Source organism: Prorops nasuta, unplaced genomic scaffold, assembly GCF_024137725.1.
Source record: "Prorops nasuta isolate Cenicafe-Biocafe unplaced genomic scaffold, Cenicafe_Pnas_1.2 PNAS00018, whole genome shotgun sequence".
Lineage (NCBI taxonomy): Eukaryota > Metazoa > Arthropoda > Insecta > Hymenoptera > Bethylidae > Prorops > Prorops nasuta.
In genome coordinates, this window is record NW_027116815.1 from 5,414,246 (window position 1) to 5,427,193 (window position 12,948).

The 12,948-nt window shown below is 39.5% G+C and overlaps 1 protein-coding gene across 4 annotated transcripts in view; it reads left to right on the plus strand.

Annotated features, from left to right (window-relative positions):
• Fak (protein tyrosine kinase 2 Fak) overlaps nucleotides 1–12,948 on the plus strand; it is a 32,430-nt gene that overhangs the window by 14,222 nt on the left and 5,260 nt on the right. For 2 of the 4 annotated variants that reach the window (XM_066737715.1, XM_066737719.1), the window contains exons 1-10: nucleotides 3,025–3,132; nucleotides 10,840–10,982; nucleotides 11,063–11,238; nucleotides 11,323–11,454; nucleotides 11,540–11,689; nucleotides 11,757–11,945; nucleotides 12,039–12,119; nucleotides 12,203–12,425; nucleotides 12,609–12,644; nucleotides 12,763–12,894. In XM_066737715.1, the coding sequence (XP_066593812.1) occupies nucleotides 3,050–3,132; nucleotides 10,840–10,982; nucleotides 11,063–11,238; nucleotides 11,323–11,454; nucleotides 11,540–11,689; nucleotides 11,757–11,945; nucleotides 12,039–12,119; nucleotides 12,203–12,425; nucleotides 12,609–12,644; nucleotides 12,763–12,894 (1,345 nt within the window). In that variant the 5' untranslated portion in view covers nucleotides 3,025–3,049. Of the gene's footprint in view, nucleotides 1–3,024; nucleotides 3,133–10,839; nucleotides 10,983–11,062; nucleotides 11,239–11,322; nucleotides 11,455–11,539; nucleotides 11,690–11,756; nucleotides 11,946–12,038; nucleotides 12,120–12,202; nucleotides 12,426–12,608; nucleotides 12,645–12,762; nucleotides 12,895–12,948 lie in introns of those variants that run through there. The other 2 variants (XM_066737718.1, XM_066737717.1) reach the window with 2 other exon arrangements.

A 12,948-nucleotide genomic window follows, 5' to 3' on the forward strand; every position in this document is an offset into this window, starting at 1 on the left:
TCAGCTTCCTCTTGGAATTTATTCTTTATTATTTACGCTATTAATCATATCTCATTTTCAACTTTATGCTGCTCGGTGCATTAGAATTTTTTTATATTTATTATAGATAAGGTGGCAACAATGTGGAGAGGCTAATTTTATCAAACGATTAACCGAGATTGAAATGCAACTTTCAAACTAAATATTACTCATTCCGTTCTCTCGATACTCACACAGCTTCTTCTTGGAATTTATTTTTTAATATTTACACTATTAATGATATCTCATTTTAAACTCTATATTGCTCGATGCGTTAGAAGTTTTTTATCATTATTATAGACTAATTGGCAACAAAGGGGAGAGACTAATTTTATCAAGCGATTAACCGAGATTAAAATGCAATTTTTAAGCGAAATATTGGTCATTGCGTTAAGCGAGTGCACAGCTTCCCGTTCTGAAGCTTCTCCGGGAGGGTCGGTCACCTACAGATCGATAACTCGATATTTACCGTAAGCGGAAGAGAGAAAGATGACAGAGAGAGAGAGGGAGAGAGAGAGTGGGGGAGGGGGGGGGATGCCCCACGCATTTGCATGGTGTTGCACGTATCAAGTGGGGTATCTTGGCTGGCAAGACTCGTGGGGCGATAATGCGTTTCTCCTCCATTTTGCTCCCCAGTACTCTCTCATCCACACGTTGCAGTTCAAAAACCTCGCAATTTCAACCGTCTACCACGATCAATTTACGGTTATAAGCATCCTCGACGATCCGCAAATTTGCCAATTTCTTTCGTCAAACTTTTCCAATTTTCTGAGGAACAACACGGAGGAATGGTCGGGATAAAAATTTTCCTTATCATTGTACTCTTGGAGACAACATTTTTCCTCTCTATTACCCCCCCCCCTCCCTCCCTCCAACCCTACGGAGCTCTTATCGATTCAGACGAACCGGATACATCCCCGTCTCGCGATTACCCACGTGCTGAGAATTCCAAGGCCGCGTCCCAGGGTCTCCGACGTTTTCCTCCCGCAAAAAACAAATGAGAATGATTTGTAACGTTTTCAACAATTTCTACACTAACCTGCGTGCAAAATTTATAGCAATGGAGAGTCTAATAATTGAATTATGTAGAAACAAGAGTGTGAAATTTGGAATTAATTTATCAAGTGCCTCAAGATGAAAGTTTGTTAAATATATTCTCAATATTTTTAACTTATGTGTGGAAAGTGGAAAGGAAAGTGATTTTTGGAACGTTCCAGGAAGATCCGCGTCCGCTCTTGCCATTAGCCTTGAACGGAGGGTAGGTGGCTGCGGCAGGATTCCAAGGGGTGAAAAAGGATGGAATTGATGGAAGGGGGAGGAGGGGGGGGGGGGCGTCGCGACGCGCAGGTTGCCGCGCCCAATAGCGCGGCGTCCGAACACCGCTGAAACCGGCTTTTCTCTCTAGTTACGTACGTGTCACGGACCTACCAAGGAGCTTTCGCGGCGCCTCGTGTCTTCTTCCATCCTTTTCCACTGTTGCTAGGCGCCCCCTTTCCGTCCCTCGAGCCATCCAATAACTCCGCCAACGTCGCTCCTGCAAAATTTCCTCGATATCGCAAACTATTCAGAGTCCCAAAAGCTCAAGCTCCTATTGGTCACCCGTGCTTTCGCGGTGCGTCAAGAATAGTGTTAAAACGATTATATTCATCACGTGACTCTCAGCGCCATTACGAGTCCATTTATTGCAAAATTCATTTTGGGCATTGTGACGTGTGCAAGTGTTTTCCCTCGAGGCTATCGAACCCGTCCGAGTGCAAAGACCCGGCCTTCCAGCCAACGCCAAGGTCACTGCGCTTCTAACGAACTTCGACCCTGCACCGGCGAGCTTCCGTCCACCCAGTCGTTTCCGCTTTCGTCCATTTTTGAATTTCCGTCGACGTTTCACAGCAACTTTCTTTGCAGAGTTACAAGAACCAATTGTTTTTCTCCAGAGAGAATAATCGCTGCGCGAGTTTAGGAAAGATTTCACGGAGTGGCATTTTTTGGCGTTGCTTCAATTCGCCAGAGGACATTGGCGTAAAACAAGGTGAAGCTTGTAAGAGGGGCAAGTTTGGGGGAGTCGTGTCAAGGTTTCTGACCTTGATCGTTCGACGTCTCTAGAATACAAACTTACATTTGTACAGTAAATTTATTCCTTTACTTTTTTGGGTTGTTACTGTGTGGGAGTCTGTGTGTGGAGTTTAGGATATTGATGAAAATGTTGAGAGAGGTTACTTTAGGGTCATTGATTGAAATTTTAGGACTTTAGGCGATGTTCTTTGCAGCTTAGGGTTGGTCAGTTTCAGCAAAATTTATCATTCGCGTGGCACACGATCGCGTGGGACATGCGAACCTTGGAGAGGTGATGTCCCGAGAAACGGAAACACGCACCAGGGTATCCCTCTTTGAAATAAACACAATGAAATATATGCATTGAACCTCGTTTGTTTACAAGACAAGAGCGATGTCCTTCCGGAATATTATACTTTGGCGAAAATCCATATTTGGATAGCAACTCGTACGTACCCTGCCGTGATTGGCTGAAACATACTTGGTTGCACCTGCCGCCACTACTTTGTTCTTGCCTGTTCTGGTCCGTCCGTGAATCGTCTCACCAACGAAACTCGATCGATCCGCTACGGCAATGCGGAAACCAACAAATCTCTTCACCCAACCTCGCACACTAGCCATAATCTTGCTTTAAAAGTCTCATTCCATAGCTCTAGAGGGTAGTAATACACCTGGTCCTACGCCACTGACTTCAAAATTTCTCCATAGAAACCTTTTAAATCGTTGGATATTTTATAAATTTAGATTTGTACGACTCAACGAAGAAGTATTTGAGATTATTCCACTGTGATCGTACGATGCTTTCGAGAAGACAGTTTGAATAATAAAACAGAAACTGAAAACTAATTTGTGAGATTTTGAAAGACCTACAAATAATTTAGTGGAATCGTTTAGTGCAAATGCGGTCGATAGTGTGGTGAAAAGGTAGAACGCGGTGTTTGTTACAAGTTTGGGGCCATATCCTGAATGAAGTGGTTCTAGGATGATGGTGGAGCGTGTGGTGGATCATCTATTTATGTATCGACGCCCCGTCTACCGGGTCTTCCAGTACCTCGAAACCAACGAGTAAGTATTAATGCACGCTTTCACATTATATAATTATGTGACTAGAAAAAAAAAGTGGTCTGTTTATCACGCTGTGTATTTTTAATAATTTATATTTATAGTTAAAAAACATTGTAATCAAAGGTTAAATATAAACAAATCAAAAAACAATTCTACAAGCTCCATTTTAAAGCTTGCGAAAGTTCGGGTGGATTAAATCAGTAACGATATTAGCGAGCGAATGAAACGGTCTGACAATAGTTAATGTCGTTGGGACTCGAACAAATTTCCGGAATTCCTGCGGACTGATAGAATTATGCGACAAATCCGATCCAACGTAGGCTATCGCAACTGACAGCTTTCGTCTCATCGAATCAACCTAATCCCGTTGATCCACTCTTCCTATTTCCGTTTGCCGAGTTAGTGATTCATACGCCGTTTATTGCGGGAAATCACTGGACTCGCGAAACTATATAAATATTTAGATCCACTCTAAAATATGCGACGAAATCTCAAACTTTGTCGAAAATAATAAAAACCTACGGAAACGAGGTATTTCCTAGAATTCTCTAGAATCTTCAGTTTGTTTGATTTCTTTTCATCGCTGTTTACAGTTTATTATTCGGTAACGCTCTCTCTCTCTCGTAGTTCAAGGTCGAATCGTTATCGCGTAAAAGCGACGGTACCACTCGCTCTACCCTTTTGCCCCTGGCTCTCGTCAGCCCCAGTTCGTACTCGAGTCTGATGACGGTGTCATTGACATCATTGACACCGCTGACATCGCTCACGAACTTCTTTGATCTCTGCGAGTCACGTGCACTTGCCTCGCTTGAAATAAAACCGACCTCTAGCTACTATCACTAGCGCGCTATTAATCAAGCAGAAATTATCTTTCAAAAAGACATATTTTATCGCAATTGCGAGCAATCAGACTTTTACACAGATCATAACTGCAGTTTTATTCACAAACGCTAATTACCCCCGTTACTCCATGCTAATTACCTCGCATATTATCGTTCGATGACTCTTTTCCAAGTTATTATTATTTATGAATGCTGCTATATATTTCATTCTAATTATTCTTAAACTTTTGTTGTTACAAATTCAAAGAATAGCAATAAGCTTTCGTCGTTGGTACACGCAGTTTGTTTACAGCGATCGAATCGAAGGAGCTGCCTGAAACGTTGTTTTGGCCTCCGAGTAGAATAGTGGTTTGTTTTGGACGGAGTTCTTGGTATTCAGGCCGTTTCGCTTACATGGCCTGACCGGATCTGCCAAACCACGTACAATTATATGGAAAGAAAGAGAGATAGCTGGGTGCTCGTTTGAATGCGCGTCTCGCTGCCTTAATTAATAAATAATTCGAGGCGTACCGTGTTCGACTATTACGACACTGCCACCGGAAGTACCGCATGAATCTTAATGGCGGAATCCTCATATCTGCCACGCCATACCGCACAATTTTTTTCTCGCCCTACAAGATTCGCCTTTTTCTACTAATATTCCTAGAAACGCGATTGCTTCAGCAATACAAGTTTTTTTCCACGCACGAATGTAAACAAACTTCTCGTTTAATTCTATTAACGTGCAGCAATGTGCTATTGGTGGATTATTTACATGATTTTTTTTTACTTTCCAATGGACAAGAGTATTCTTCACGGTTAATATTAATTAGCGAGATTTCCTTGGCTCGGCCAATTAGTTCTTTGAGGCCTCTCGCATAAGTTGCTTTTTACGATGGCACGGGGTCTCGTCCGGAGACACGCACGGGGATTAAACGCATGGCCCGATTATCGCGCAGCGTGACGACGCATGAAAAACCGGTGTTAGTCACTGAACAAAAATCCAATTGAGGATGAACCAAAATGGCGGATTTGGATATTTATCGCAAATTCAGTCTATATATTTTTTTCTTAAAAAAAATATCCGAGAAATTCCAAACTGATTATTAATTCTCCACTTATTCTCTCTTTTTTTTTTCATCGAATATTCCTTTCAATTATCCATCCAAATCTGATTTATTGTCTTTTTTACACGCAATCGCCAACGCTACTTTTCAGTTTGCTAATTTTGGCCCCGATTCTCGCTCGTGCGAGCTTATCTTAATATAAATTCCAAATACACGTCCTTGCTTGTCTTTAAATTATTATACACGCGTAAATTATTCAATTACTTAACAAAATTTTATTTCGAGCCTCGTTTATCGTTCTTTATGGTGCTCGATGTCTGTTCGATAGCCGTTTATAATAACAATTATTATTGAAAAATCGGTTCACTATTTTCATAATTTGTAATTTTCAATCAGAGAGTGGCGTATTTATTTCCCCATTGACTTCGGCTACTTTGGTGATTGATCGACTCATGGAAGGAGGGGGGGGGGGGGGGATTTAAATTGGCATTTCAACGAGGAAATTGAATATCTGATCGGTCTCGCCAGTCTCCAGGCAGTCTGGGAGAGGCGAGCGTGTTTTAATGCGAGTCGACCAACGCATGAATGATCAGCCGACGTTTTTTTTTCTTCGCGCAGCCCACGCGGCGATCCACTCCTGAGATACGCGTTGGACCGACGAAGACGGAAGATATGCGCCGAGGGGAGGGGATAAAATACTCGCGGCTCGTTCATCCAATCAGTTTTCGCTTGACGCACGCTCCGATCTAACTTACGTCCAATATCAAAATTTTATTATCCAATTTCTCCATTTGCGAAGCTCGCCTGGGGTACATAAAAAATTCTCGCTTTCTTTTTTTTCATTCGATTCGTTTCGCTCGATTTTTCCTAATTTCTCGACACGATATTACACGGAGTGGAGTGTCTAAAATACTCAACATTTTTTGGTTTATTTTCCACGCGTTAAAAACGCTTCGATTTATCAATATTTAAAATTGTATTATACAATTTCTTGATATTATTCAATTGCAGCCTGTAGGGTTTATAATACTGTTTTTTTGTTTTGTTTGAAAATGTCCGGGATTTTTCATCGAGTGTCCGCTCGACTCGTCATAAAACCTAATAACCGATACAACAATTTCTACAAAATTTTAAATTTCTGCTAGTTTAACTAAAAAAAAACTGCAGCTTTTCGTCGATTTCATCAAACTAATCGAGCTTGTCCGACATGGTGGGGAGGAAATGCTCGCGAGTTTATTATCATTCAGTGTTCGTTCGACGTGTATCAAATATCAAAATTTTTACCGAATTTAACATTTCCGTGGATTTGACAAAAAAAATCGCAGTTTTTCATTCAGCTAGCTTTCGCTGACGCGCGATCCTCCGTTCCAAGAGAGCATCGAATAACGACGAAGAAAAACTTGATTAATTTTCAAAAATTAACAATATTTACGACATTTCCTTAGAATTGTTCAGAAGCCAAGTGATCGTTGTGTTTATTTTTCTTTAAAATTTTATGTATTTTTTATTAAATTCATATTCATTCGATTTATCAAGTTTAAATCAAAATTACGAATAAATTAACACAACTCTCTAATTAGTCGTTCGCAATTATCGCGTTGATTCTCTTTACCCATTCGCTTTGCAAAATTCATAATTATTTATTTTAAGAAATGTAAAGCAAATTTATCGTTTCCAGAGATGAGAGGTATTTCGGGGTTATGCCACAATTGCGAGTGAAATCACGCAGCTCGCTGATTGGCTGTTCGCGATAAAAGTAATATCAGTGATCTTCCGGGTTGTGTGGGTGTCGAAAGGAAAGACAAAAGTCGGTGATGGCTAATAAACTTCCTTTCTTTATTTCACACTCGTTACACGCAACATCACCTCCCTCCCCCCCCCCCTCCCCTCTCTCTCCCGCCCCCCAATCCACGATTATTAACGCTCCCTTCCTAATCCTTCGACACTCTCTCCTCGACGTGTACGTCACAAAAGCGTTTATCGTTCCACCGTACAAAAAGTCCAGATTTACGACGCTAATTTTAAACGAGACACTCGATAACAGCGTCTCTTGTGATTTTGTCCCGAATCTTGCGCGACTCATCATCATTCCTCCTCGAAACCTTCCAATCGATCATTCTCTTTCCGAGATTCTATCAATCCTTAATTAAAATTGAACGGTTGGTGCTGCAAAAAAGTCTTCGCTATTTTGTTCGTTTAAAATAATAATCCACCGGAGTTTTTGCCAAATTCGAGTGACGCGAGTGGCTTTCTTCGATTATTTAACGAAAATCGCGATTAAAAAAATTTATTTTGCAAGGATTTAACAAGGTGTGCAAATTTTGACGAAAGTGAATTTTCAACTTGTTGTTCCTCCTTCGGATCTCACGACTAACAAATTTATCTCTACACATCTTTCTTCAATCAAGATTCAATGTTTTGTGCTCCAAAATAATTATTTTAGTTTTGTTTTATCAAGACGACAGTCGATCGCAGTTTTCGCGAAAATCGAGCCTGTGCGAGTGGTGATTGTTCAGTGATTCCAGGAGAATCGCTGTTGCAAGGAATTTTGCGGCGATTCAACAAAGTTTGAAAATGTTGTGAATGAGAATGTTGGAGTTGGTGGAGAGAAAGGCGAGTGGAATATCGTGGCCCATCTGTCGAGATCGGAACACGATGGGTCGTTGTGATAAGAATCGCGTGGGTCTTATCAGACGAGAGAGATCGGTGCAGGAAAAACGCTGGGCTAGGGATGGCAAAAATTTGTTGTGCTCCCTTGGACAAATCGGCTACGGTGACACTTACAGTCCGCACACGATCGGCACCTGGAAGTTCCACAAATTTCCGATTCTCAGGTAAACACGATTATCACGCAAATCGAGGTGCATATAAGAATCCTGATAAAAAACCAAATTCCTCGATCGGTATTCGAAAATTTCGCAACGTTCAATTCTCAAATAACTACGACCTTGAGGTAGGTTCGGGTTGCTGTTGATAAGAATCCTAATCAAAAACCGACATCCTTGATCGGTATTTGAAAATTTGATAAATCTTCGATTCGCAACGAATACGATGCTAATGTAACCTCGGATAAAATTGATAAGAATTCCTATCACAACCGAAGATTCCTTTGGAAGAAAAAGAGACAAAGGACAAAATAAAAATAATAATAAATGCAAAAATAATGAAAAATTTCAATTAGAGAGATAGAGAGAGAGCAACAGTGAAAGGTAAAGAGCGTAGGTGCTTGCAGGTGCACGATTTGTTCTGCTTGGAGTACTACTGCATAGGTGTGAAATAGTCGGTTGGTAAATATAAACAAAGGATGAATAAATAAATAAAATAACAACGGAGAACGCGAATTTAAAAGAAGATGAAAGACACAACGAATAAATAGGGAGTATTTAACTTTTCCCGCGCGGAGAGAGTGGCTTGAGCAGGATGGATGACGTCACTGGTACCGGGTGCCCAAAGCAATCGCATTCCACGATAGGCCTGGCGGGCCCCCACGGTACTCGGCGTCCTCGTTTATCTCGACGCCTTTTGCCCACGCGATACCACCACGCTTCTAAGCGTAACTCTCTCGACTGTCATGTCGCTCGACTTATGCAGATCCCGCACAAAATCCACCAGTAGGAACCAACCTATATATTCTTATATACTGCTAACCTTGCGACACTCATCCATCTCGCATCTCAACCAACTTTTTCCCATTCATGAACGATAATAACGATGGGAAATCGTAATACTTGTTTGTAAATCGTAACAGATGATAAAACAACGTTTTATATTGTGAACAAACGCAAAAATATCCAAAACGATATCCTAGGAATGTCCTGGGAACGTACTGACCAAATATTGAATGTTTTTAAACCATCTTCGATCTTTACGGTCGCTAACATATATGGCAGATTTGTGGATTTTTAATTTGCGTGTAAATAGTGTGTAAATCGAAACAGGAAATAAAATATTTTATTTAAAAAAAAAAAATAAGATCTACGAAAGAATGTTCTAGGAATATTCCTGAAAGATACTACAAGAACGATCTATGCTTTTAAACCATTTTCACCCTTCACTGATCGCTAATACTCAAAGTAGATTTGAGAATGTTTAATTTATGTAGAAATAGAATATTCGAATCTATGGGAACAAGCGTGGGAGAGTCGGACGTTGGAATTCAATACGCGTATCTTTATCGATAATGATTTACGGACACGCGTATCTGGTTACTTTAAAAATTCTATATGTATGAGAGAAACGCGTATCGTTCACAGTGGCATTGGATTACGCGAAAACTATCTGGCATAGATCCCTGTGTGTACGTGCTCCATTCCATTTCTCAATTCCGTATATATCTGTTGGAGTATTTTCTAATTCCACCGGGTGATTTGAGAACGCAACAATAAAATTGGCTCGATCAAAACTCTATGGAGGAATTTACTTGTCGATTTTAACTTCAGAACTCATGGGAACTACGTGTATTGTACAGAATAATAGGTGACTAGACTATGATAAGCTTTCTTGGCTCCTGGCAAAAGTCAATTTTTTAAGGCCAGAATTGTCGCTTTTTCGAGATATAATTGTTTAAAAAATCACTGGGAGCCTTTGCGATTTTAATGCTTTCCTTCTCGAGCTGTTCAATAATAATCGATCGATAATGTTTTGGTCCACTCGACGACCATGGGAAGGGATTAAAATTTATTATTTAACAGTGATAATCAAGAGAAACGGTAGTGTCTCGACGGCAAGTACATAAAAGTATATAGGTATAGACATGTCTATGCCGCCGTCGAGGCACTACTGTATCTTATATACACTAAGTTTGGCCGTCTCAATTTTTAAATTGATTTTTCTCCGTGAATGATACATTGCCATGATTTAAGTAAAGCTTTTCTTGAAATGGTTTGGAACAAGCTTTCATTTGAGCCCATGAACATCAAAATCGGTCCACGCAATCGAGAGATCTCATACTCTGTTAGCTATACACACAAAAAACAAGCTTCGCTTGTAAAAAAAGGACGGCAAGTACATAAGTCGTATCTAGCATGATTAATATATAGTAATATAAAATTTTTAATTAAAAAAAATAGTGAAATCCAATTGTTAGGCAAGTATACATTTTTACCATGGCGAAAATTGAAAGTTGGAAAAAAGTAAATATTAATACAAAAATTACTTGCCAGGCCCGTAATATTCATGTGTAAGTCACTATAATGCTATATAAGCGTTGCTTCTCGTAAGTTAAAAATGTGGCTATTTAATACGATTGCATACAACGGGCCCGGCAAGTAATTTTTATATTACTATTTACTTCTTTCCAACTTTCAATTTTCGCCATGGTAAAAATTTATACTTGCCTAACATTTGGATTTCACTATTTTTTTTTAATTAAAATATTTTATATTACTATATTTTAATCATACTAGATACGACTTATGTACTTGCCGTCCTTTTTTTACAAGCGAAGCTTGGTTTTTGTGGGATGCGATTAACAATACGAAAAGCACGCGTGCTATAGGACGAAGAGTTTTTTTTTAGAGCAATATCAATGCTCATGGTTCAACATTGAAAGGCTTCCTTTCCCAAGGGAGATGAGCGCGTGACTTCTTTGAAGGACCTTGATTTATTTCTCTAATAAAAGATTTCTTTAACGCTAAGGGTGCTATCTTTCGTTCTCTCTTTGCTACTCGTGACCTTGATATCTGCGTAGTTAACCTATTTATTTGTATACTTACCCAAATTGGATTTAGATGTATTTTTAGATACCACTTTGAGGGACTCTTGGAATATTCAATAACAATTTTCCTTAGTTTTTAATATTTTTATTTCGTTCGTTACAGTCATGAGGGGATGAGTGCTGGAACGACAGATGGGGGTGGCGGGGCTGGAGGTGTACAACTTAGTGGGGGTGGGAGAAACACACCCCCGCATGGATCACCCACACCGATGGACAAGGCGACCTTGAAGGTCCACCTGCCAAATGGTAAAAAGTTTCTCTTTCGTTTTATTCCGTAGATAATTACCAATCGTTCAATTTTAACGATGCCAATGTTTCTTCTTCAGGAGGTTTCAATGTGGTCAAATTTGGCGATGCCATTGACGTGAAAGGCATCATCTCGTTGGTCACCAGTCGACTGGCTGCTGGTACCAGACATTATAGAAATCTCTACGCCATGAGATTACATCATCCTAGCACCAATGAAAGTTACTGGCTTCATCAAGATACGACCATGTATCAGGTAACGAACGTATTTTGTACATTTGATTTTTAAGCTTTTAAAGAATTTAAGTTTTTCCCCAATCTCATTTACTTGTCTTTGCAGGTTCAAGAAAAATACGAGAAGAAACATCCACACTATGAATGGAGGTACGAGTTAAGGGTTCGATACCTTCCTCAGAATCTTAATGACCTTTACGAGAAAGACAAAGTTACATTCTATTATTATTATGATCAGGTACCGTAGCTATATTCCATTATAAACTGTATTAGACATCAGGTATTTCAGTATTCATGTAATTGTCAATTTTCCGTTTAATCAGGTGCGAAACGATTATCTGACCGCGAATCATTCCACCTTGGATCAAGATGTTGCCGTTCAGCTCTGTTGCTTGGAAATTCGTTATTTCTTCAAGGACATGCCGCAAATTGCATTGGACAAAAAGAGCAATCTGGAATACTTGGAAAGAGAGGTAAATTCAAGAAATCATGGGATTTATTCATTGTTAACTTTGTCACATTTCTTCTTCTTTTATGCAGGTGGGCTTACACAAATTTCTTCCACGCTCCGTACTAAACGGGATGAAACCAAAAGCACTCCGAAAACTGATACAACAGCACTTTAAGAAAGTGGCGGCTCTCACGGAATTAGAATGCATGTACAAGTTCTTTGATCTTCTACGAACGCACTACAGATTCGATCAAGAAAGGTTTATCTGCGCCTTAGGGGTAAGCTTGGGTTTTTAATTTATTTGTGTTATACAAAGATTGAATATAGTAATGATTCGGTTTCAATCATTATTTTATTAATCGTATTTTTAGTCGAGCTGGTCGATACCCGTAGAACTAGTCATTGGTCCAGATTTAGGAATATCACACATGGCCCATCGAGAAGGATCTGTGGTAAATATTTTAATTATATCTCTTTTAATTATTCTCCTTTTTTATGGATGCATATGTAAAAATTATCATATCACTTTCAATAGCCAACTCGACTAGCGGAATTTTCGCAAATTCAGTCTATCCAGACGTTAGTATCTGATTGCAAGGAACATGCTAAAGCTTGCATTAAATTAAGAGTGGCTGGGGCAGCTGAGACTCTCATTATAAATTGTTCGAGTCTGGACCAAGCAGAAAGCCTGGCGGATTTAATCGATGGATATTGCAGATTAGTAACTGGTAGCAATACATCATTGTGGAATAGGAAAGGTAAGACTCAATGGACATTTATATTAAGTTTCTTCTTGATCAATTTATTGGCATCTTGCAAACTGGTAGATACGTTTAATACGTAATATACGTAGCACAAGTGTGTACTGATAACTATAAATTGTAAGTGTTGCAATCCTTTCTAACGTATAAGTTTAAACTACTCTCCTTCTTACTTACAAGCTGCCTTATGGAAGAATTATCCTTGCCCCTGCAAAGGTTTGTAAATTTGCACAAATCTTTAGAAAGTAGCTAGTCCTACATTCCTATCTTTACTTGTTTAAATTATTTTTATTCTCACGAGTCATGTATCATTCATTAATATTTTTTTAAACAGACGCACAACCACCAAAGTACAGGCAGGATAATTCGAGTAGCCCAGAAAAGAATTCGAGCAAAACAGGAACGATATTATCGGAGGATTATGCTGAAATCGTAGATGAAGAGGGAGATTACTCGACACCGGCGAGTAAGTAGATAAATTGCTTTTAAAGTAAATTGATTTTCTTCGTCTTATATAAAT